The sequence below is a fragment of the Fukomys damarensis genome, unplaced genomic scaffold (assembly GCF_012274545.1).
Source record: "Fukomys damarensis isolate Sample0158 unplaced genomic scaffold, DMR_v1.0_HiC HiC_scaffold_29, whole genome shotgun sequence".
NCBI classification, from domain to species: Eukaryota; Metazoa; Chordata; class Mammalia; order Rodentia; family Bathyergidae; genus Fukomys; species Fukomys damarensis.
The window spans coordinates 1994042-2019558 of NW_022900941.1; the positions used below are offsets into that span (position 1 = coordinate 1994042).

General features: G+C 38.7%; 1 protein-coding gene across 4 annotated transcripts in view; it reads right to left on the reverse strand.

The window, feature by feature from the left end:
• Positions 1 to 25517, reverse strand: part of Uggt1 (UDP-glucose glycoprotein glucosyltransferase 1) — a 129598-nt gene that overhangs the window by 45857 nt on the left and 58224 nt on the right. For 3 of the 4 annotated variants that reach the window (XM_010637630.2, XM_010637632.2, XM_010637633.3), the window contains exons 14-25: positions 25188 to 25307; positions 24616 to 24701; positions 20195 to 20330; positions 18109 to 18240; positions 15135 to 15299; positions 9474 to 9594; positions 6002 to 6100; positions 5235 to 5258; positions 4700 to 4794; positions 2737 to 2943; positions 1400 to 1531; positions 685 to 815 (exon numbers count right to left, since the gene is read on the reverse strand). In XM_010637630.2, the coding sequence (XP_010635932.1) occupies positions 685 to 815; positions 1400 to 1531; positions 2737 to 2943; positions 4700 to 4794; positions 5235 to 5258; positions 6002 to 6100; positions 9474 to 9594; positions 15135 to 15299; positions 18109 to 18240; positions 20195 to 20330; positions 24616 to 24701; positions 25188 to 25307 (1448 nt within the window). The remainder of the gene's footprint in view (positions 1 to 684; positions 816 to 1399; positions 1532 to 2736; positions 2944 to 4699; positions 4795 to 5234; positions 5259 to 6001; positions 6101 to 9473; positions 9595 to 15134; positions 15300 to 18108; positions 18241 to 20194; positions 20331 to 24615; positions 24702 to 25187; positions 25308 to 25517) is intronic. The other variant, XM_010637631.2, reaches the window with a different exon arrangement.

The following is a 25517-nucleotide window of genomic DNA, read 5'->3' on the forward strand; positions in this document are numbered from 1 at the left end:
AAGCCACAAGCAACCGTAGCGGCTCGTGAAGTTCAATGACAAGGAGCACAAAATTAAGACCTGGAAAGCCAGGGACAGCCCTGTAGGCTGGGTCAAAATTAAACTGTGCCTGTAATAAGGCACCACTCTGACGTAGATCAGCTCGGGCTCTACTGAGAACCCTAGGCAGGTGAGGAAATTCTTTGGCAAACCCCACAGAATTTATATCAATCTCTTGGCAGCCCACAACTAGCCAACTCATTCTCACCTTTGGAGGGAGCAAGAGAAATGACTCAGTATGCCATACATAAATAAGGGAAAGTAACTGTGTAACCAGCCTTTCCTCTCCCCACCAAAACAAAACTGTAAGATAACCAAACAGATAATGAGGGAAAGTTTCTCTTTTCGTACGTATTCCAGGAAAAGAGGTAACTAGACCGTCTACTTCCACAAACGTTGGAAATTTTCCAAAATCAAAATCTAAAACAAATAGAAACGGAAACTAATTCAGTTCTTTAAATAGCAGACAATGAAATAAATTAGCTCATTACAAACAAACAAACGAACAATAATCTGAGTCCTATTTATAAAGCAGGAAATAAAACTTCTTGGACTAGGTAGTTATGTGACATGATCAAAGAGGAGAGTCTAAATAATACACCACTATGGCATGAACTAATTAATTTCTTCTATGGCAGAACTTACACATCTTCTTCTACTCGAAGCTGTTGAATATGAGATTTTATTTTCTGTCCTGAAGTTTTCAAGATGATATTTTCTAGGAGGTGGAAATCATCTTGATTAAAAAGCTCACTATCCTCCAGTGGCCCAATGATCTATAAGAGGAGAGCAGGAGGTCAGAGCTGGAAAACTATCTGCCACCAGCAACAGGCCAACTTACGCACCTAAGCACCAGAAAGATGAGAGAAACATGCACATCTAAACAAAATTAATGGACGACTAAAAAGTAAAGCCTCAATCAACTCAGGCATTTACTTAATAATTCCTCAGGTACGCAGAGTCTAGACTTGTTTCACATTATTTTCACGGTACGCAAACTCTGAAGTAAATAAAACAGCAAGGTAGTTTTCATTACATCTTACCAAGTATCAACAACAAGACCTACTTTATGTGTCAAAGGCTACTGATGTCTGTTCTGAGAGCCACCACACTCTCACTACCTCCCACAGTAGCAGGACACAACTAAACAGGAAGCTTCCACACTGGGATGTTTGTGTCAGAAAACACACTGCCTGGGAAATGAGGGGTAGAAATATCATCGCACTTCAGAAGCCCTAATCACCTTTGTAAAGAGGGTGGCTCTGCTGGAAGAGTTTACTAGCTTCAGAGGAGCATGCTGCAAAGACTGTTCACCGACCTAATCTGAAGCCAAGCTTGTGTCAGCCTGACAAGTCCTCACCCTTCCGTTGCTGATCACTGCCCTCTGTCCCTTCTTCAGCTTCAGGACATCCCTGCAGTACACGGCATGAGACAAAATGAAATCCATTTTGGAAGACTCAAACACCTCTTTAAAAAGACTGAAATCCATGCCCTAGGAAAGTAATCATTTTTGAGGAAAAAAATCATTGTTATTAAGCAAACCATACAAATAAATACTCATAATGAATAAATTATAATTTTTTTTTTATGAACAGTAACTACATTTCTCAACTAACATCATAATGTATCAATTCTTCAAGCACCCCCACCTCAACAAGTAACTGCTTATTTTGTTTCCATGGGATTTGTTCCAGTGGTAGTCTCTTCTCCAAGATTTATTTTGTACTTTTAAAATCTTGGTAACTTCAAGGGACAGCCATTTTTCTCTAACCGAAACTTTATGTACACTCATAATTTTATAAAAAATTTTAAAACTATAAACACTTTTAAAATGAGTATATTAAATAAGTGAATAAATATGAGCTTTTACTGGAAACACATCAAGAATACATAAGCCTCTAACTGAAAAGTGAATAAAATTTCAGTTTTTTACTCTACAAACAAATAAATATTATCTACCTTTTACTTATTTATTTTTGTAGTGCTGGAGATCAAACCCAGGTCCTCACGCATGATAGGCAAGGGCTCTGCTACTGAGCTACATCCCTGCCCTTATCTGTCTTTAAAAAACTGTAGAAAACAGGTCAGAGGTGTAGCTCAGTACACCACACCTAAGAGGCAAGTCTTGAGTTTAATTCTCAGTACTGAGGAAAAAAAACTGCACAAAACAAGGAACTCACACATGCTAAGCATGTACTACCACTGACCTGTACCTCCAGGACTACTTCCTCACTAATTTTTTAACCAAGACTCAATTATTTATCAAAACTCTTAAGTAAAACATTAAGAAAAACACATAAAATAACAAGGCTGATGCAAAATTTTTTTAAAAAGTGAAAAAACAAAGAGAATAATAATTGGTGCTTTAAAAAATCTTAGAAAACAAAAAGCACTGTACTTAAAATATAAACTTGTAGGGCTGGGGAGTTAGCTCAGTGGTTCCAGCATCTGCTTCACAAGCTCAAGGGCCCGAGTTCGATCCCTGGTACCCCCCCACCAAAAAAAAAATATATATACTTGTATCATGAAACCTGAGAAAACTTAAAAATAAAGGGGACCACGACACAATTATTTCTTGGAAAGAGCTTCCTAACTTAAAAAAAAAAAAATCCTGAGATTCAGAACTAATTACAAGAGGACATATCAGCTGGACATATGACAGAAGGGAGCAGCCTCGGGACACACGTGGAGTCTTACCCCAACAGAGAAATCCCCGATGTCTGCCCCGGCCACCAGCGCCTCTGCAGTGTCCTCTTTGACCATTTTAGTGATGAAGTTCTTGGCAGAGTTGGAGGTCTGCGTCTGGAGAGCTGCCCAGATTGCTCTGGAGATCTGAGTGTGCTCATAACTTATTTCTTTACTGGGATTATTGATAATGCTGATCCTAATATTGTTACTGGATTTCTATTTACAAAATGGGACAGAGAGTTACATAATAGGTATTTTGACCTTAGAAGGCAGCAGTGACATCAGTCACGTTCCATAAGTAGCCAAAAACATCCGTTTGAAAAGTTTGTACAAGTTTTCTGTGTCAGAAGGAAATTCAGATGTTACAATCAGGCATTCCAAACCCTGCACAAACCGACTCCAGTCTTCCTTTCCAACACCGTTTCTTACCACCCCTGTAAATACAGCTGATATCACAGACCGTCAGAGCCCCGACATTCCTTAACCCCTTTTACATAGTTCCGACACACATCACACCCAACAATGCATGGTGACCTCAACTATAACCCATCTCTTCTCCCTTAAGTTCCCACCAGTATTCATGGTTCTGCTCAAAGCTGTCTTCATTCACTTGGCCTCTCCACTGCCTAATAAAAGTGAATCTCTCTCTGAGTGCAAAGTAAGAAATCCATGGGAGAGGAAAAAAAAAGGGCTTGTATCAAGAATACAAACAACAGAAATTTATACTAATGATATCAGGGGGCCGGGGATTTAGCTCAGCGGTCGGTGGCCTGCCTTGCAAGCTCAAGGACCCAAGTTCAATCCCCGGTACAAAAAAAAAAGACGTGTACAAAAACATTCATAGCAGCATTCTTTTTTTGTTGTTGTTTTTTTGAGACAGGGTCTCACTATGTAGTTAGTTGAGACTGACCTGGAACTCACTATGTAGCCCAGGCTGGTCTCGAATTCACAGTGATCCTCCTGCCTCAGCCTCCCGAGTGCTGGGATTACAGGCAAGCGCCACCACACCTGGCTAGCATTCTTCTTAACAGCCCCAAGTTTAAACAACCTAGCTGTCCCTCAAATACACTAAATAGAAGACAAAACTTTGTGGGAGAGTCATACAATGAGAAAGAACTAAGTGCCACTTCTCGGAATATCATGGATAAAGCTCATAAAATGTTGAGCAAAGAAACAAAACCCAAATAAAAATATATTCTAAGATTCTAGTCACATAAATTAAAACACAAACATAATCACTGGGAGACGCTGCATATCATGATTTGTGCACTTCTTATGAACCTGTGTCCACCTTCATGAAAACATGTACCCACAAAACTGAACTCCCTTTTCCAGCTGCCTCACTCTAGCACAATTTAAGGGCTTATCTACCCGTTTGCAGTAGTGCCTCTTACACACATCTAGCTCCCCTCACCAGAAATGCTCCTGGTGTAACCCTGAAGTGAACACAGCATCTAGTCTACTCCCTTGGCACCACAGTGAGATGAGTCACCAGCTATTTCCTGATTTCAATGAGCCATCCTGAGAAACAAGTGGAAAGGAAGCTTGTGAAGACTGGACACTGTAGCAAATTCAAACTGCTCAGGAAAGGGCATTTTGACGTCTAAACAACTCTGGAAGAATCAATTTCTTAACCACTGAAAACCCGTCTTTCCCTGAAGTCCTACTGCTCATGTACAATGTCTTTCAGAGCATCTAAGTGAGTTTTCCTCAGACCAGTGTCCACGGGCCTGTGCGGTGGTGCCCAGTATCTAGGCTTCTCTCAAGGTAAGGACCTGAGGAAGGTCACATTTTTTTCTCTTAACAGAAAGCTATTCCATGCACTGAAGTCAGGACATAGCAGTATTGGGTCTCTTCTCATGAGCTGTCAGACATCTGAAAACAATGTCAGAGCGATTGTATCAGCACAGAGATGCCCAGGAGGACAAATGGAGCCTCGAACAAGAACAGAGAATTATGTGTCGGTACTCACCTGGTGTTTAATAGCATCATACAGTAACTGCCGTCCAGAAGCACTATCAAAGTCTCCAACAATCCAAAAGGTTACTGGCCTGATAAAAGAATCATCTACAGGAAATAAAAAGAAACTGAATCAGAGGAAAAAGGAACATCTTATGTTTCAATATTGTTGTTAAGTTACATAATTTCTAAAAAAACATGCCATAAGAAAAGAAAATGACAAGTTTAAAAAGAAAAGAAACATAGTGAAACTTTACTAAAATTAAAACAGGGTAATTTAGTGGCTGATTTATGAACATGCACTGATTAATTCCAGTATGGTCTGGGGATCTATTAGTGTGCAAACTGAAACATGTGAATAACACAGTCCACTCTTCAATCACGTTTACTTGTAAATTTCTGAAATATTTTTCTTCATAAACATTTATACAAACTTTATTTGCACTGATACAGCCTATGATTATCCACAGGTTCCAGAAATATCACAATAAAGAGTCAATAAAGAGAACGGAGAAAGGAGGAGAGAACATTCTGACGTTCTGAGTTACCATAGACTTCCTTGGAGGACATTCCTGGACAAAGGCAAAAGGGAAGAGAGCAGAAGAGAAGAAAATGTCATTTCTGTAGCCAACGCCCCACTGTCAGAGTTCAAAGGTTGAGTGATGACTAACACGAACTACGCTCCTTTCTGCTCCACCACTGTCACAGTGCTCTCCAGGTCTTCTCAGAAATAACTCTTCAAGGGTCCCACAGGGTAATTACATATATATGAACATGCCTGGAAGACAGAGATCCTTCCAGGGAAAGGAAGACAGCAGGGACGGGGACAGCTGCCTTCAGTGGCACTTGGTGCTTGTGGTCATCAGTGTGACCCTTCCAAGGGGAGAAGAATCAGTGCTCAGATGAGAGGGTGTCATCTCACACAATGGTAACTAAATAACTACATTAAAAAACTACATGAAAATTAGTTTAAGAGATTACACATGGCTTCCTAAAACCTAATTATCTCATAAATCCTAAATAAAATTAATCCTATACCATCATTGAAGAGCATATTAAAGTAATTTGCAATCACTAACCCATTTTTTATCATAGTTTATTTTGAATCATAACTTTTCTTAACTTTAATAGCTAATAAAGAACTTATAAAGACAATATTTGAATTTTTAAACATATGTAAATCATTATCTTCTGGACTCAAAGATTGTATTTAAAACACTAAGGAGTTTCCTCTCAAAAGGACATTAAGATTGAACTATGCTTGCCGATCCTGAAAGAGAAAGACTGAATCCAAGACAAGCCCTCATACAGATACCTTTCTTCGTCAGATAGTTCATACTATTGGCTATAGCAGCGGTCTTGCCTTGGGAATCCAAGACAGAAAATCTAGGATAATCATCCACAAAGAAGTTATCTGTGGAAAAAAAATTGAAATAGACGTATAATTAATATATCTGAGTTCAATCTACTGTACAAAAACTCAAGTTCGCAACATGAACCCCCCCGCTAATCCCACTCTAAGACAAAGTTCATGAATGACACACACATGTCACCCAGCTGCCCGTTTAGGAGTAAATGCACCCCACTCTCACTGTCGGAAACGACTTCCCGAGAGCCTTACCTCAGCTCTCGCCTGCCCATCCCCTAGAGCACGCTGCCGTCTAGCCTATGGACCCGGAGGACAAAAGAAAACTGATTTCTACTTTTCATGTCTGAGAAAATAACACTTCCTCAACTTTAATAGAAACAAAAGGCCATTTTTACTACCTTCAAATATGTACTTTTCTGGTTAGTGCCCAAAGGCAGCCCCTCTGTTAATCGTTTTCCCTCAGATCACTCTTGCTAAAATTGTAGTTACATCAAGCTAGTCCCTTGTACTAAAAACTACACAGTAATTTCTTCCTAGCTATAAAATGGTCTCGAGTCTAATATGATAAACCATCTGCCTCTAGCAGTCTCCCTTGTCCCTTTTTTGTGGTGCCGGGAACAAAACCTCAACTCACACATATTGGGTAGACACTCTATCATGGGCTGCATCTCCAGCTTTCTACCCAGTCTGGTGTTTTGTTTTGTTTTTGTTTATTTATCTGTTTATTTATTTTTGTGCTGGGGATCAAACTCAGGACCTTACACTTGCAGGGCAGGTGCGTTGCCATTGGGCTAAATCCCCGGCCCTATTTTTTGCTTTTGAGACAACTTCTACATATAGTTCAGGCTTCCTTGAACCCAGTTTATAGCCCAGGCTAACCTCAAACTCATGCCAATCCTCCAGCCTCAGTCCTGCCAGGGTTACAAACACCCACTGCCACGCCCTGCCCTGTACCCAGTCTTAAGTACTGTCACAGTCTCATACACACACTACTCTTCTCATCACTGATTGCCACGCACATGTGCTGGCCTGCCCACCCATCTCCTAGTCTGTGTGTCCACTAACCTACCCATCCTTTCACTCAACGATGCACAGACTGCTGTCCATGCATCAGACTGTCCATGATATGTACAAAACAGAGGACACTATGGCCTGGAGAGTTATCTATCTGGCTGTGACCTGGATCCTCAAGGCTTATGTGCTAAAGAAATGGCCACCAGCCTGTAGTACTACTGGGAGACAGTGGAACCTTCAGGAGATGGGGCCGGGGAGGAGGAAGTTAGGTCACTAGGGGCATGGCCTTGGCGGGGTATCGAGACCTCGGTCCCTTCGTCTTTTCGCTTTCTGGAAGCCTCCAGGTGAGCAGCACTGTCCCACCACATGCTCCCCACCATAATGCTTTGCCTTGCCACAGGCCCGGACACAACAGAGACAACTCTGAGACCATGAACCAAAGTAATCCATTTCTGCTTTTCAGTTGGTTTCTCAGGTATTTTGTCATACTGATGAAAATCTGACTGCCAAATATCTTACAAGGTTGTGGGGCAGCAAAAACCAGAGAAACCTGGGTGATAGAGCTATTCCCACCTGGTAAGGAGGATACTAGTGCCTTTTCAATGACACCTGCACCAGGTTCAGCTGAGCCTGCGCCTCTGCCACTGTGAACGAGCACTGCTTCAGAGCGCATCACAACACTCAGTGGAAAAGAAGACCCAAAGCATGCAACTGTGCTCTTCACTCGTGGATATTCCACAGGGCCCTTCGAGTTTAATTTAAAATGATGGAAACAAAACTCAGGACAGAGTCATAATACTGTTTCATTTACCCTAGTAAAGCTTCTGGTAAGAAGCTAATGCCTGTCCACAAAAATGCCAGATTGCTTATGGTAGCTGCTTTTTCAAATACCAGCAAATATTTACATTTTCCTGTGCCTGCACGCTGATGTATATATACATAATCACATATTTTTAAAAAGCGGGTATTTACATTTCCTCTGCCTAAAATAAATTCAGTTCCAAGTGAATTATACAGTTCTACAAAGTAACAACCTTAAAAAGATCTACACTCATTCCCCTCAGGTACAACAACAAATACAGTTGGTCATATCTTCATGTACCCTTCCTTCTTCGGTGGGAAGGTCATCACAGGTAAGTGATAAAAGCTCCACCTAATTTCCAAGTGTCTGCTGATCTGGCCTTCAGAGTCTCAATGGGAGGCGTGCAGAACAACCCATACATGGGTTACCTTATCCTAACTTTTAAAAGGCATTTTTGTGGAAAACACCCTAGTGCCACAGGAGGGTTTTAATGGATTTCCTTCTGGTATCAGAGAATGAACACAAGGCCTTTGCCCTGAGCTACATCCCCAGCCATTTTTATTCTTTATTTTAAGCCAGTGTGTTGCTCACTTGCCCAGGCTGGACTGTAACTCAAGATCCTCCTACCTTAGCCTCCCAGAATGCTGGGATTGCATGCTAGGCTTATAATGGAATATTTACAACATTTTTAAAAAACGAAATTGTGTTATGCTAAGAGGATGAACTATAGAAACACGCTAAATGAAAGAGGCCGGATGCAAAAGGCTTCAGTGACATGAAATGTCAAGGAAAGGCAAATTCCTAGATTAAGTAGATTAGCTGTGCCAGATAACAGGAGGGGGAATGGATATACGGGTTCATTCTGGGGTTCTACTATAGATAATGTCCTACTCTTAGATCGTGGTGATGATTCTACAACTCTGAGAATAAACTAAAAACCACTCTATTGTGCACTTCACAAGGCTGAGTTTGGGGTGAGGGATACAGCTCAGTAGTAGAGTACTTGCCTAGCATGCTGGAGGTCCTGGGTTTGATTCTCAGAACTACAAGGGAAAAATAGTCCTTATTTTTATGATATTATATTATATCTCAATGAAATTGCTATTTTTCCTCCTGAAGGCACATTTAAGTTCTCAGAGTAAAATTCACCATCTGCTGACATTTTTGATAATGAATTCTAGAATGAGAATGAAGAAAACCGCTTAATGCTTTATGACTGACTGACCATACAGGTCCCAACAATATAGGCCCACTCTTATATTCTAATGCCTGTGTAGCTGGGCTTTAAATGGAAATGATGAGCTGGGGATTTAGTTCCACCATCTGCCTTGTAAGCGCAAGGACCCGAGTTTGATCCCCGGTACCAAAAAAAAAGGAAATAAATATCTTTCAAAATTTACAAGGTCTAAGCACGAAGACCTTATCCTCTGTAGAAGTAAATTTTTGAGTTTAGAATTAAAATTATGAATTCCAGGTAAATTAATTTAAACATAAAGTTCTGTCACAATCTTGGGTTATCTTCTTCACTTTACAATCTAATAAATGCAAACAATCTAAAGCACAAGTCAAAAAGCTTAAAGTTGTTTCTGAAAGGTTCCTTACTACTTGCTGTTAAATCCAGGTATTCTCGCTCAGCTGTCAAAACCCTAGAATTGATTCGTGGAACAACATTTGGCTGGTTCATGATATACTCTACCACATCTTGATCATGCGACAGTTCACCCTACAGGAAGAAAGAAACAGAGAGGGGTGGGGTGTTAAGTGAATATCATCAATAAAAATTCATTAGAAACTAAAACGTTATTACCTCTGTAATAGCTTCTTATGCAACGACAACAGCTAAAGACAGAAGTTACATGTTACAGGTCCCTGTCATCGCCGAGCACAGCTAGGTGTTCTATGTATAGTATCTCTAACTCTATTACCAACGGAAGGCAAATGTTATTCATTTTAAAGATGGGCATGAAAAGGACAATACAGAAGAGTAAATGTTTTGCTGCTGTTGCTGTTGTTTTCTTTTTGATACTGGGGATTGAACTCAGGACCTTGTGCTTACAAGGCACCACTGAGCTAAAACCCTGTCCCTGTCAGGGGTAAATATTAGTATCTGGAAATTTCCAAATTGACCATAATTAAAATATTTAATATAAGTGTATTTTAATGTGAAAGCTAAGATTCAAACAAATACATTCAAACCTAAAATATTCCAATTAGACATTGTTTGCAACTATATAGTCCAAAAGATAAGCAAATTCTCAAATGGTAAACTAATAATGACCATATGAACCGGCCACACATCTCAAAAGACACACAAATGCACACACAGAGTAGTTGTTTCTAGGAAGAAAACATAACTGGTGAAGGCAGAAGTGAATGGATGAAAGTTTCTCCTTCATATTTCTTTATACATTTTAAATTACATATCATCTACCTAACATACGATTTGATAGAGTCAAAATTTAGGTCAAAATTCAAAATGTGCCTTACCCTCTGACACCACAATTATAATTCCTGTTATTTCTCAAAACATGCATGAAGATATACATAATTAGAATACTCATTGTGTACATGAAAATACACAGACCTACCTCTTTAGGATTTCAGGAAACAAATAACTTTTATCCATTAAAAAATATATATGTATATGAACATACAATATTATTGTCAGAATATTTAAAATAAAATTTTTGTTATCTAGCCGGAACCAAGCTTCTCCCCGGCCATACGTGTAGAAGGAAAGGAAAACTAACATTCATTCACAGAGGGGCCAATATTTTTAAATGGTTACTCTTATAAACAACAGACATGTTAGTATCTAAAAAACAGAAAACAAAAGCTATGCTGATGGCGTGGGGTGCACTGGGAGTGGAGAGATTTTAAATTTCTAAGGAGACCAGTAAGTATTTTAATTTTTTTATATCACTTAAATACAACAAAATTCTCCTAGTTTGTTCATGTTCAAATAAAAACTTTGTTCTTATTACAGTAGCTCCATAAAGAACAGATTTCTTAAAAATGGAAACAAAGTCTTTGTAAATAGGGGAGGGGAGGAGGGGGTGAAGGGAGGGCAGGGTTATGGGGAAAAATGAGAACCAAGACCTGTCATGTAAAGGTACAAGATCCCAATGATGAATGTAACTGTACTGTGTACTTAAAAAGTACCAATAAATTCAACGAAAAAAAAAGAAAAGAACAGATTCCTTAACACAAGGGGACATACAATGGAATTCGACCAAGGAATTTTTTTTCTATGAATGCATTAATACACAGCACAAGATTTCCCTTCTTTAAAAAAATTTATTTCTGCCCTTTTTTCACAAATGATGTTGGAAAAACTCTGTATCCACAGGTAAAGGAAGGAAACTGGCACCTAACCTTACACAAAAATTAACTCAGAATGGATCAAAGCCCTAAACAGGTAGAACTACAAAGCTCTTAAAAAACACTGGAGAAAATCTTCATGACAATGGGTTTAGTAATTTCTTAGGTAAAACACCGAAAGCCCAAAGAACAAAAGAAAAAATAAATTGGACTTCATCAAATTGCAACTTTTGTGCACCAATATATAATATCAGAGAGAGAAGAGAACCCACAGAATGAAACACAATGTTTGCAAATCATATTTGTGATAAGGTATTTATATCCAAAAGTTAAAAACTCCTACAACTCAACTAGACTTAAAAAAATTCAATTCAATGTAAGAACTCTCCATGATGAATGTAACTATTATGTTCTGCAAACATGTACTAATAAAAGATATATACTCCATATAAAATTATGTATTATTTACAAATTAATGCAATATAAAATACATGAACTATACTCATTAAAAAAAATGGGCAAAGACCTGAATAGACATTTTTCCAAAGAAGAAATATAAGTGGACAAGAAGTATATGAAAAGATGCTCAAGATCACTAGTCACAAGGAGAATAAAAATAAAGTCACAATGAAAGACCATTTTATTGTAGGTAGGTAAGTTAATTAGATATCTTGTAGGCAGTTAGACAGAGCCACCCTCAAGGAGCCAACACAGTGAAGAGCCAACCTGGAGAACAACTGAGGCACATTCACTGGTTAGCACATAAAAAGAAGGGTACTACTTCATGATTGATATTCTAAAGGGGAAATTCCTTGTATATGGCTTGTCTTCCCATTGATCCCCATTTAATCAATATTACCTCGGTGACTGTACTTGTAATCTTGTTGGTTGGTCATGGCTTTGTCCCACCTCATGCTCACCTTGTAAATGTCCACTGGGTCTTATAGTTTTGTCCCACTTTGTACCCACTGCATACATGGCTTTGCTGTATAAAACATCGTTGAAAAGTGGGGTGGGTGGGCAACCCACTTTCCTGTCAGTCTTAGACAGAAGCTCTCTTTTGATCAATAAAATTTTCCTTCTCTTAACCTCTGTTGGTTCTAGAATTCATTCTTTGATTTTAGAGAACCCGAACTCACGTTTAGGACACCTAGTAGATTTGGGAATTACATCTTTTCCCCCTATATAAATTTCACATCCATTAGAATGCCTAGAGTATTAGCAAGGATGTGAAGAAACTAGAACATCTATACATCTATGTATTTCTGGTGGGAATGTACAGTGGTGCAATTCTGTGGAAAATAGTTTGGCGGTTTCTCCAAACAGTAAACATAATATTACCATATGATCCAGCAATTTCACTTATAGGTATATGGCCAGGATTGAAAGCAGAATAGGAACAGATATTTGTACTATATCAATAGCAAGATTATTCAAAATAATCAAAAGATAGAAGGAATATTTTTGGACCTTAAAACATGAAATTTTGATATATGCCACAATATAGATAAGCCAGACATGAACAAATATTGTATGAATCCACTCTTAAGAGGTAAATTCACAGAGAAAGGAAGTAGAATAGTAGTAACCAGTGGCTGGGGAAGGGGAGACAATAGGGACTTAGGGTTCAATGGGTGTCTGGAACAATGAAAAAGTTCTTGAGGGCAACAGTGGTAATGATTGTATAGAATTGGAACTGTACTAAATGCCACTGAATCATATACTTAAAATGGTAAGCTTTATGTTCTGTATTATTTTTATTTATTTTGGGTTTGTTTTTTGTTTTGCTGGTCTCGAACTCATAGCGATCCTCCTGCCTCAGTCTCCCAAGTGCTGGGATTACAGGCCTGCGCCACCACACTCAGCCTCAATGTTCTGTATCTTTTTAATACCATAAAACATTTAAAAATATATATTTTGCCTTAGGTTATTATCAGTGTTACCGTATATTTAAAACTATACTTGAGAATGCTACTCAGCAGAAATGACAGAATAAAGATCTCTGAAAAGCCTCTCTTCCAAAGAAAGTCTTAGAACACTAAAAATAAACAGTCAAAATCAACTTTCCCGGGCTGAGGATTTAGCTCGGTGGTGCCGGCGCAAGGTCCCCAGTTCAATCCCCAGTACTAAAACAAAAACCAAGTATCAAATCAAAATCAACTTTCCCAAAACTCAAGAAATTAACTAAAGGTTTGCAAAATTCTGAGGGGCTTTAATTTATTAAAAGACTAAACATCATCACAAAATGGTCTTTCTAACATTTTAATTTGCCCTACTTCTATTTACCTCTACCCAGCTGACAGAAGCCTCAAATATCAACAGCCCAACAAGAAAAGTTAAGACTAGCAAAGCAGGACAATTCCCAGGGGTGGTTCTTATTTGCACTAAAGCAGATCTTAGTGTCAACACCAGGGATATTTCACAAAAACAATCAGGAGCAATTGTTTAACATCTGAGCTGCCTGAGGTAGTGATTTAATAGAGTAACATGAAGTTGCAAAAACACTATATATATTATAGAATATATATATATTACATATTTGATAAAAAAAGAAAAGTATGTGCACAGAAAAGAAGTAGTAAGAAAGCCTGAACACTGGAATTAATACACAAATAATTTAAATAAGCTATGTTAAATATACTCAAAGAACGAAAAGAAACCACTGAAGTAAGCAAGTTAACCAGAAACTCCCCCCAATAGCCTGTGCCTGGACTTTACCTCTTCGTTCGTTCAGAGTGACCAGCTAACCAGCACATAGCTTACCTTGTGGTTGAGATCAAAGGACAGGACATGTTATACTGTGGCCCTAACCATAAGGGTAGGAATTTCCTGACGGATCCCAAAAATTGGATTTTAATCTAACTTGCAATCTGCTTCTGTACCCGTCTTGGCTCACAGATGAGATCACAACATTCTCTTGTGTGGTTTTTCCCTTTAAAAACTGGGACTCCCGACATTTAATTGGTCCCAAGGAAGATGGGAGGAGCATGAGCTCGTTCTTGGTCGCAGGCTATAAAACTCTTTCAATCTGTCCATTTTTCGTGGCGTGATTTTTTTCTCTGAGACAGCTATAACACTACATCTATCAAGATAAAAGTTTGAGATGAGCTAAACATGTAATCACTGGCAAGCTGGGGATGTAGCTTAGTAGTAGAGTACTTGTCTTGCATGACCAATTCTTGGTTTCAATTCCCAGAGCCACAAAACAAGCTCTATGCATGTGTGTATCTCTATGAATAAAATATTTACTAGAGGGGTGCAGTAGCAGATCTTAGTTGACAGAAGAAAAGAACTCAAAAACTCAAGAATTGAAAAATAGCTCAAGTAAGATTATCAATCTGAAAAACACAAAAATTCCTATGGAACACAAAAGAGGAGTGGTGGGGAGCTATGGCACGTACATTATTTGTTTTTCTTTTAAGACAAAAGATGTTAATGTATGAGTTGTTTTTTTCTAAGCTAAAACCTCAGTATTCAGGTTTAACTGCAGTATTGGCACTTTGAGATAAATAAGTGGGTTTTGTGTCACAGTCTGGGCACTCGTCTCTAAAAAGCTCACCATCACTGCAATAGAGTATTAACATATGCATATCTCAGGGAGTTATATGTAGATCCACCATGTAGCAATAATTAGGATGGCTCTTATCCATACCTCATGCGAGGTAACTTCATGATCCAGTGAGGTCTCTGCTATTCACAGTGCACCCCTCAGATCACACCTAACGATTCACACTATAACGTGATGGAGGGTGGACTCCAGTGCATGCTAACAAGATGAGTCAGATCTGACAACTAAATGATTAGAGGGTTAGGGCTTCGAGCAGCATGGTAGAGTGGCATACAGAAAAAAGTGATGGTTAAGAAATTTTATTACCTACTACAGAAGCTACAAAAATGTAAGCAAACTGTACTCTCTAAAGTCAGCCTTGAAGTGTCACGCACCAGGTACACTGCTCTTTGGAAGAAGGTAGTAGTCTCCAGGATTTTGTGCATTGTAATGGTTTCCAACTCATCAGGATCTAGCTGTTCCTTCTCAAAGGGCATCCCGTTAAACAGAACAACAGGCAGCGGACCAATGCCAGTCTGCTCATAGTAGCCTCTTGCTTCCTAGAAAACAACAGACCACAAAACAGCACATTTTTGTCCCTAATAGCACAAATGGAACAAAGAATATTTTTCTTAAGTGCCTGTACTAAGAATAAAAAAAATCATGACAATATGGTAAAGAAATAACTAATGATATTTCTAAAAACAGTGCCATCACAGTTAATATTCTACTGAATAAAATGAATTATTGAAGTGTTTTTGGAAAAACCACAAAAACTTTGCAAATTAGGAAGTATGTGTACACGTGAGTATATGCGAGCTGTCCAGCTTGCCAAAACTGAACTACACGTATGAACATGTGGCAACTGTGCATTTAAAATCTAGCTACTGTGACTAAGTAACTAAATTTCAAATGCAGTCAATTTTAGTTAGTTTCCAATTAAATAACCACATGGCTAGGGGCTACCACAATAAGCATCCCAGCTAATCTGCTACAATAAATTAACAGAGCTCCTGGGCAGAATGGCCTGAAATGAAATTATTTACAGCAATTCTAAATAAGTGTGGGGCTGGATGTAGTGGCACATGCCCATAAATCCCAGCATTTGGGAGGATCACCATCAGTTCAAGGCTAGCCGGAACCATGGCAAGATTCTGTCAATACATACGTATGTACATACATACGTACATGTATGTCCACTATCAAATAAGCTGTACCCATAGAAAACAAAACAAAGTTTGTGGAAAAACTGCTCAAAAGTGCTTTAAGATACATGAAGCCCAATGTTTTTCCTTCTCCAGGATAAAAGGAGCTTTTGCAGGAAAAGGACAGGGCAACAAAATGGCAAATGTATCTGAGACAGATACTTTCCCTGAATGTCAACAAGGATACTGTATCCTGAGACTAAGATTCCACAGTAAAAGAAATAACCACAGTTACTTTAATTCTTATTCAACACCATGCAATTGATCCTTTCTGAAAACTGCAGAATTACTCCTAACTTTTTATAGACAGCACAAGTAGAATAGGACTTCTACTGGGAAAGTGATACCAGTCATCAGGAACAGACCGCGTAGTCTCTCCTCAGATCTAGCGGCTACAAGACATATGTGATTCATGGGCAGAGCCCCAGGAAAGGCCAACAACGCTGCTTTCAGCCATCTCTCTGTATCTTCAAGATGCTTTAATTTACACTCCCTAAACTTTTATTTACCATGTTAATTCCATTTTAAAATCTTACCTGTATCATAGAGTCCTTAAAACAGTTTTAATATAATCTAAGCTTTGAAAAACCATCTCCCTCACCCAATAAAAATATACGATGGGAAGTGTTGCCAGAACTCCAGAGGCTGAAGCAAGAGGACTGCTTGAGCCCACAAGTTTGAGACTAGCCTGGACAACACATAATGAGACTGCACCTAAAACAAAAAACAAAAATACCCTCACATTATAAAGCTAATTAATAAAAATAAGCAACATTGGTTTTCTCTGAAAATGGCTATTGAGTGAAAGTCAGGAGCAAGGGAGAGGTATTTTAACTAAATGTTTCCTTTTCATCACTTGCAAATAGTTTAGAAAAGACTAAGAATGCAACCTAATTATAAGAATGAAGCAGAAAAACTGCAAATGAAATTTTCTATCAACAAATCACTGAAAATGTTAAATAATAATAAATTATTAAACACTGATTACAGGCAAAGTCTTGTAATGACTTTGTCATTCACAAATAACAAATGAGATTAACAAGGATGCAGAGTTAACATGCCAGATTTAAAAAATATTTGCATGTGCAAGTTAGAACATTTCCTAATGGCTTTGAAAGATATATGTACCCCTAATCAACATAAATTCTCTTCACTTTAAAAGTTTTACTTGCAGTATATTTTCTACTTTTAAAAACAATTGCTTATTTCAACAGAGATATAACTTCAGATTTATTCATAAAAGGATTATAAGTACAATGATGTTTGCTAAAAACAGTCTTTTTTCTAAAAATAAACATTTTAAGGGAATCCATTTTACTGAACTTTACTGTGTGGGGTAAACTTCTACAGCTTAAAAATTGTCAGTCACCAGATTCTTAGACCTCTCAGATCCTCCTCATATCACTGCCTTGACAGTATTTCACTCAAATAGCAAGGAAACTAAATGGCTTAAATATAAATAGTATGATTTATTCTTTAGGGATAGGCCTCCAGTTAGTACAGAAGAAGAAAATGCTAAGTCTGGGAAGCTACTGAAGAGCTCAGTCTGTGATAGTCCCATCTGATTCTTCAGCAGAATCGAGATTTCCATAATGTACACATGTAGAAAGACACTGTTCCCCAACTTGCACTGTATTCAGTATTTTTCAGAAAAATAGCGTGTGGAACTGGGGGATTTAGCTCAGTGGTTCCACCGTCTGCCTCGCAAGCTCAAGTTCCAGAGTTCTATCCCTGGTAACAAAAATTTTAAAAAATAATGTGTGTGTGCGTGTGTGTGTGTGTGTGTGTGTGTGTGTGTGTGTGTAAGAGTGAGAAACACTAGGGACTGAACCTAGAGCCTCATGTACTCTACCACTGTACATTTGCAGACCCAAAGCAAATATGTTTAATATAGCAATTATCCACAGTAAAAAAGCTCTCTATACTTTTTCTTCAAAAGAATAAGAGAAAATGTGTTAAGCATTTCCCAAGGGTGAAATAAGAGAAAATTCCATTCATTCTCTGAAATCTTATTCTCAAAGTAATTCTATATATTTGCAAATGTTAAGTACTGAACATTTTACCACCCACCACCACCGTTACTGAATTAACAACAACAACAAAGCCCAAAGAGGAAGGGCAGCATAATGCTGCAGCCAAATATAAATATCAAAGAATTTTTTACCTTCCGATTCTGATCATAAGCAGAATCAATCCCCAAAATGCTATTCACTTCTAAATATGGATATTTCTTCTCCAGGACACTGACCACATGTTCAACTTTGACTTTGTCTCCAGTTTTCACCTTGTTATAGATCTGAAGAAAGAAAATCGATAACCAACTACACTTTAAAAACCAAATTCTAAATATTCATTATGAAAAGTTTCTGAATTAGCAATGGTCCTTTTTCCAAATCTCATTAAGATACTTCTTAAATTATAAATCAAATATTCTTAAAACCATCCTAGAAAAAGAATTAAGATGTGTTATGTGCATGTACCAACTCTCCACAAGACTGTAAAAGTTATGTACTACAAACATGTATAATAAACAATAAGATGACCTAATCAGTTCACAACCATAGTTAAATCACAAACACAAAATGCATTAAGAAAAATCTAAATATTGAAAAGTAATCACTGAAGAATGCATGTCTATGATGTTTAGGGTGAAAAAAGTTACACAATCTTTATTTGTAACAAATCAAAAACAAATAATAAAACTGTGCCCACATATGTACAGATCAGCCTCTAGAAGGTTGCAAGACAATCCATTCATGACGCCCACCTTTAAGGAGAATTGGGAAAGGAAGAGAAGGCAGAGAAAGTTACTATTATTTAAACTTTCTACAGTGAGCACTTTTGCAACAAAAAGAAAATATCTGTATCATCTTATCCTTCACACACAAGTCTAGGCCAGGGAACCAGCTGTAAAGAGCATCCTTTATTTACTTGTGATGTTGAGTAACTTCTTTTGGACCTATTTCATTCTCCACAGTCTTGCTAACTTTCTCATTGTTTTTCATGGAGGCGACTACAGCAGCTCATTAACCGGACTCACAGCCACTCTACCCTTCATCAGGTCCATCTCCGCGCACTGCACAGAATGAGCCTGCACACTGGCTGACCAGCCTCCGGCAGCCTCCAGGACTAGCTTCCACTGCCGCTCCGCTCCCACCTCCCCTCCCTAGTGTCCACCACATTAGCAACATGCCAGTCTGACTGGCAGCCTTTGGAAGTGACCTCCACTTTCCTCCTGTACTACGCTGCACAACTCCATACTCCACAGAAAGGCCCACAGCCATGCTCAGGTGAAATGGAGGTCTTGTGCCACAAGGCCAGCTGTGTTCTCTCCCACGCTGCATGGTGACACTAGGAACATATGCCCTGTGAGGCTGCAAGGTCTCAGAGGATGGGGTGAAGCCTTACGACTGCTTTATCTCCCACAGCTAAGACCAGGCCCGGCCCAAGGTGGGCCTTTGATAAATGTTCACCAGAAAAATAAAGAAACAGTCTAACCAACAAAAGATGCCCCAAACAAATCTCTAAACAGTAAGTAGAACAGAAATGATAAACCACAGACTAACATCAATCATCTTTTGGACAATGTGGCAAAATAGATTATACATTTTTTTAAAGATACTACTAATCTGGGCCAGGGATTTAGCTCAGAGGCACCATGCCTGCCTCACAAGTGCAAGGTCCTGAGTTTAATGCCCAGTAACAGAAAAAAGAATTTTTTAAATAAAGTTATTAATCTGAAAAAAAAAAAAAGAACTGATACAGGTAAAGTTGTCTAGACTCAAACATATCAAAAAAGGAAAAGAAAATAAAGAGAACTCTCTGAACTTGAGCAAGTAAATGCCTTAAATGTATGCAAATGAGGCATTTCAGAGTTTCCAGTTAAAGAAATCAGAACATTAGTCACTAAAAATTTATGATGAATATTAAACTATGGTCTAATTCCTAAGGAACCTTATCTTAGCTGAAATCACAAGTCTATTTTTGTTTTGTTTTGGTGATAACAGGAATTGAACTCAGAGCCTCCCGCTTGCCAGGCAGGTGCTGTGCCGCTGAGCTACATCCCCAACCCAGAGCAGTCTATCATTAATGTCAATGAATTGATAAAGTACAGATAACCTGTAAAATCCAAACTATAATGAGTTTACATGAATGTTTTTTTCTCTACAGAAATACAGAAGCCTTTTACCATATATTCTGTTTTAGATTAACTATTTTTTAAAAATTGCCATTTTGAATAAAAAACATACACGGTTCAGAGTTTGGAAGGCATGATACTCATCCATATCCTGGACCACGTAATTATATGCTCTGAGAACAGCCACTCCAGCGTCCTGCATGCCATCAACATCTTCAGAGTCATTAACGACAAAGATAAAACCAATTCTGGAGAGAGAGCAGAAAGAAGACAAAGAAACATCTCAAAGAGTGCAGCCAGCTAAAGAAAATGGCATTCTTATATACACCCCTATGACTGTAGCTAAAGACAGAAACTCATCCCTAAGTGCAAAGAGCACATCACATCCATTCAAACATGGTTGCACGAGTATACACGTGTCACTTATAAAATGAAAGAGCAGATTCTCAATGTGGCTGAGGCTTCTCAATGGTTGAAATATCCTATTTCCATGTCATGAAAAGATTCCTTTGTTGACATGAAAGACATCCTTGTAGGTTTTAGGTATAAATTTTGTTCTGCTTTTAAATAAATATTAAAGGAAATTAAAATATTCAGACTTTAAAATAAACAGAAAAGGAATTGTGAGACTTAACATCAGCAATAAGAATTATAGGTAACAGGAAAGCAGAAAAAATAATTGGCCTACAGCAAAGAGCCATAGAAAGGGGTAAACTTCATTCAATTTTAAACTTTAAAATAAAGAAATAAACCACAAAAAATGCCATTATACATCTATAGATGGGTTGGCAAAAAGACTTGCACTGGACAATATGGAGGACCTTTAGCTCCTGGCCTCTTATTGAAGCAAAACACTCCAGTGGAAAAAGGATGGCCTTTTCAACAAACAGTGCTGGAGCAACTAGATATCTACACGCAAAAAAACGATTCTACATAGACTGTACACCTTCCTTAAAAACTAACTCTAATGAATCATAAACTTAATTGTAATATACCAAACTATAAAACTCCTAGGGTTCAACAGAAAAGATGATAATCTTGGGTTTGGCAATGACATGTCAAATCCAAAGCCAGGGTCTATGAAAGAAGTGATTTGTAAGTTGGACTTTAGTAACATTAAAAATTTCTACTCTGCAAAAACACACTATGAGAAGGAAAAGCCACAGACTGGCAGAAAATCTTTGCAAAACACTCATCTTATAAGGGACTGGCATCTAAACCATAAACACTTAAAAACCTGACATTAAGGAAACAACCAAATTTTACTATAGGCAAAAGATCTGATTGAGCACATCACCAAATAAAACATACATATGTCAAATGAGCATATAAAAAGATGCTGAACATCCCACATCATTACAGAATTATAAATTAAAACAACAATGATATCTCAGTACACATCTGTTAGAATGGCCAGATACCAAAACACTGGCAACATCAAATGCTGCTGAGGATGTGCACGCGACAGAAACTCTCTTCCACTGGTAGTGGAGAAGCAGTGGCCCGGCCCCTTTAAAAGACAGTATGCTTTCCTCACAAGGCTAAGCATTAGCTATCACATATTACCAGCAGTCTGGTTCCTTGGTATATACCCAGCAGCCCTGAAAATTTTACATCCACACAAAAGCCTGCACACATATGTTTAAGAAGCTTTATTCATAAATGCTCAAATTTGGAAGCAACCAGATGTCTTTCAACAGGCAAATGGATAAACTATGGTACATCTCTATAATGGAATATTACTCAGTAATAAAGAGAAATTAGGCTATCAATCCAGAAAAAGACATGGAGAAACCCTAAATGCACACTGCTAAGTAAAAGAATTCAGTCTGAAAAAGCTACGTATTGTATGACTGCAACTGTATGACATTCTGGAACTATAAAGACAGTTTTTAAAAAATCAATAGTTGCCATGGGCTCGGGGCTAATGGAGGAGGGACAAACAAGTAGGTTACAGGGGACTTCTGAGGACGGAGGACCTAACCTGTAAGATACCGTAAGGTAGATATTTGACTTTGTACATCTGTCAAAACCCACAGCACGTGCAACACCATCAGTGCACTATGGAGCTTACTCAGTAATCATGTAACAACACAAGTGAATCAAACAGCTCTCAAAACAGAAACACATATATTAACCATCACACTGTTAATACTGTTTCATTCTGGTGAGGCATGCACCTATGTGGATGGAGGTGAAGTGAGAATTTATATTTGAGTGAAAACTGTCTTTGTTTTTTAAAATCCCATTTGTGACAACAATCACGAGTAGAAAAAGAAGTCTAAATATTCTCATGGGGGATCACCTAATTAAACCATCAGAACAATATTACCTGCTCACAAACTAATCCGTCCACCCCAGGTTTCCAATTTCTAGAAAGCGCATCTGTTTTCCAATGGCTAAGACAGAAAGTTCAGGCGTCCGTGTCTCCCAGGCCTCTCTGCCTAATACCACTGTGGGCTTCCTCAGACTGGGCCTCCTCTCCACAACCCTGCCACAGCCATGCACATCAAGCTGCAGACCAGGCCCGGCCCCAGCTGCTCACAGTGCACCTCTCTGTGGCTGAGGGCTCCAGTGCAATCTAAGACCACACACACTCTTCCTGTCCCTCAGTACCAATTAATAAAAATTTCATTTTTACCCACTCTTAACCATGAGTTGACTTTTGCACTCTTAGATTTCTCCTTTCATCAGAATACAGCTCTGAATATAGCTCAGTAATTTATTCCTCCACCTGGTTAGATGACATTCATCCTTTGTAAAAAAAATTTCACTAAACTCACAATTTCTGCTTTTTCAGCATCAATACCCTCCATTGTATTCAAAGCCTCACTGAACTCCAACTTCATGAAAGCTGTGCTCCCCAAACATCTCAGTTTACAGTTGTGGAGTTGGGGGGGTGTTTTTTGTTGTTGTTTGTTTTGAAATAGGGTCTCACTGTGTAGCTCAGGCTGGCCTTAAACTCACTTGTAGCCCATGCTGACTTCTAACCCACAGTGATCCACCTGCTTCAGCCTCCCAAGTGCTGGGATAAGAGGTGTGTACCACCATGCCCAATCCTCCCAGTTTATAGTTTATCTCACTGAATTCTAAAGCACTTATAGTTAGTCGGACATAATCAACACTTGGTCACACATCACTTTTTCCTCCAGTATTAGAGACTGAACCCAGGGCCTTCACAGTAAGCTACATCTCCAGCCTTTTTAATTTTTAAAAATTTTGAGACACAGTCCAGCTAAGTTGCAAAGTTGCACAGGATAGGCTCACACTTTTGACCCTCCTGCCTCAGCCTCCTAATGAAACACTTCCTTAAAGTGTTCTAAAGTATGCAGAAGACTTCTTCCAGCAAGGTAGGAATATAGTTTATATAACATCCCTAGTAATTGGCTAGTAGTGGATATGGAACACACAGTAACATTTGTTGGCTAAAGAGCTCTTTTTCTTCTTAATTTCTAAAAATTCCAAACTCATCGATGTAAAATTATCAGAATTATCTAAGAATGTAAGTGAAAGTATCTTAACACTTACATGTAAAACCTTAAGAAAACTGTCACTGAAAGAATAGTGGACCCATACTACTCAGCCATAAAGAACGAGAAACTAGAGACATTTATAGCTAAATGGATGCACACTGAGGCCATACTCTTAAGTAAATTAAACAGGACACACGTGTGTAAATACCAAATAGTTTCTCTGGTTGTTAAAAACTAAAAGTGCAAATAAGGTTCAAATTGTATGACTGATAATGTGAAGTAGGAAGAAAATGTCTAAAGGAGTAGGGGAAGTGAGAAGGGTAGGGGAAAGGAAATAAAAGAAAAAATACGAGAAAAGGAAAAAATGGAAACAAAGTCGTTGTAAATAGGGGAGGAAGGAGGGGGTAAAGGGAGGGCAGGGGTAGTGGGAAAAAATAAGATCCAAAATATATCACGTAAAGATACCAGATCTCAATGATGAATGTCACTGTACTGTATACCTAAAAAGTACCAATAAACTTAAAAAAAAAAGAATAGTGGACCCAATGAATTAGTGTCCTCTTACTAGACTTGAAAACGGAACTGAAATAAATGTAACACTGTGTGAATCTAGTCCCCAACAGTCTAACGACACCTCCTGACAAAGCTACATATCGCTGCCCAAATTGGAAATAGGCTTTGTGATGTGGACACTTACCTAGGAAAATTCTCACCCGCTGAGATGCAAGTTACAATCACGAACTACTTTTACACAGGCTGTTTATTAATAATTCAGTGGTGGTAAGCCTCTACCCATGGAGAATAAACTCCCAGTCTCAAAAGACTGGCTTTGTACCAAGCAGAAGATAAAACTGCCATTAATGATCCCCATTGTTAATTATCCTGCAATTCATTAGCACCAGATTTGTACTGGAGATTAACAAACGAAACCTCATCTGGGGCCAGGGATTTAGCTCAGTGGCGCCTCCACTCGCAAGCACGAGGTCCCAAATTTAATCTCCGTACCAAAAAGTAAATAAATAAAAAATTAGCTGTATCATCGAATCAGCACCAGTGTTACCTTAGAGGTATATGATTACTGAGGAACATCTCAGCTGTGCTAATCAACTCTGCTGTGTTCTCACGCGCAGGATCAACTACGAACACCTAAGGGAAGAAAGGGAAAGAACCCATGAAATGGTATTTAATCAGATATCCCTGGGCCAAAAGAAAACTCCAGGAAGCACTGTACATGAATCCAACATTTTTCTATCTTAAAACACATAAAAGAGGAGTTACACAAACAGCAGCCGTCTCCCTCTATGTTCAAAAAATGTGTTACCAGAGGGCAAAGTGATTTTTCTCTTGGACTTAGGCTGGTAATATGGGAACAGCATTACAGATTCCTGACGCCTATTCTTCTACTACACCAAACAAAAAACCCTTTTCTCCATTCACCGACCTTCGAAAATGAAGACTGCCTTACTGTCTTTTCACATTTTCAGTTGTGAGCACCCCTGTACCAACAGGGAGCATGTTACAGGTAGAAATAATCAGGGGAAGTGGCTACTAAAGGAGAGAAGTGCACACATACACAGAGAGAGCAAGAGAGAAGCAAGGTCCGCAGGCAAGCAGCGAGGAGGAGTCACTCACCATGTTGTGCAAGTTCTTCCTGACCTGCCTGATGACACCGGGAAAGGTGGGCCGCAGCAACTCCTGCAGACTGGAAGGCCAAGAGTTGTATCTGCTATCCACTTCCAGGTTGTTGACCCACTGAGAAGAGAGAACACAGCTTGGTGCGTGCACCTTCGTCACCCTCACTGACATCTGTGACAAAAGCAGTGAGAGCAGATCCTCTTACAAGGGGTCAAGGGCCACTTTCAAAGGTACAGAGACTGAGTAGAAAAATGAGGGACTACAACACAAACCACAGAGTAAGTGATGTCATGTGCAGCCACACAAAGCCAACAAAAAGTTACTGTC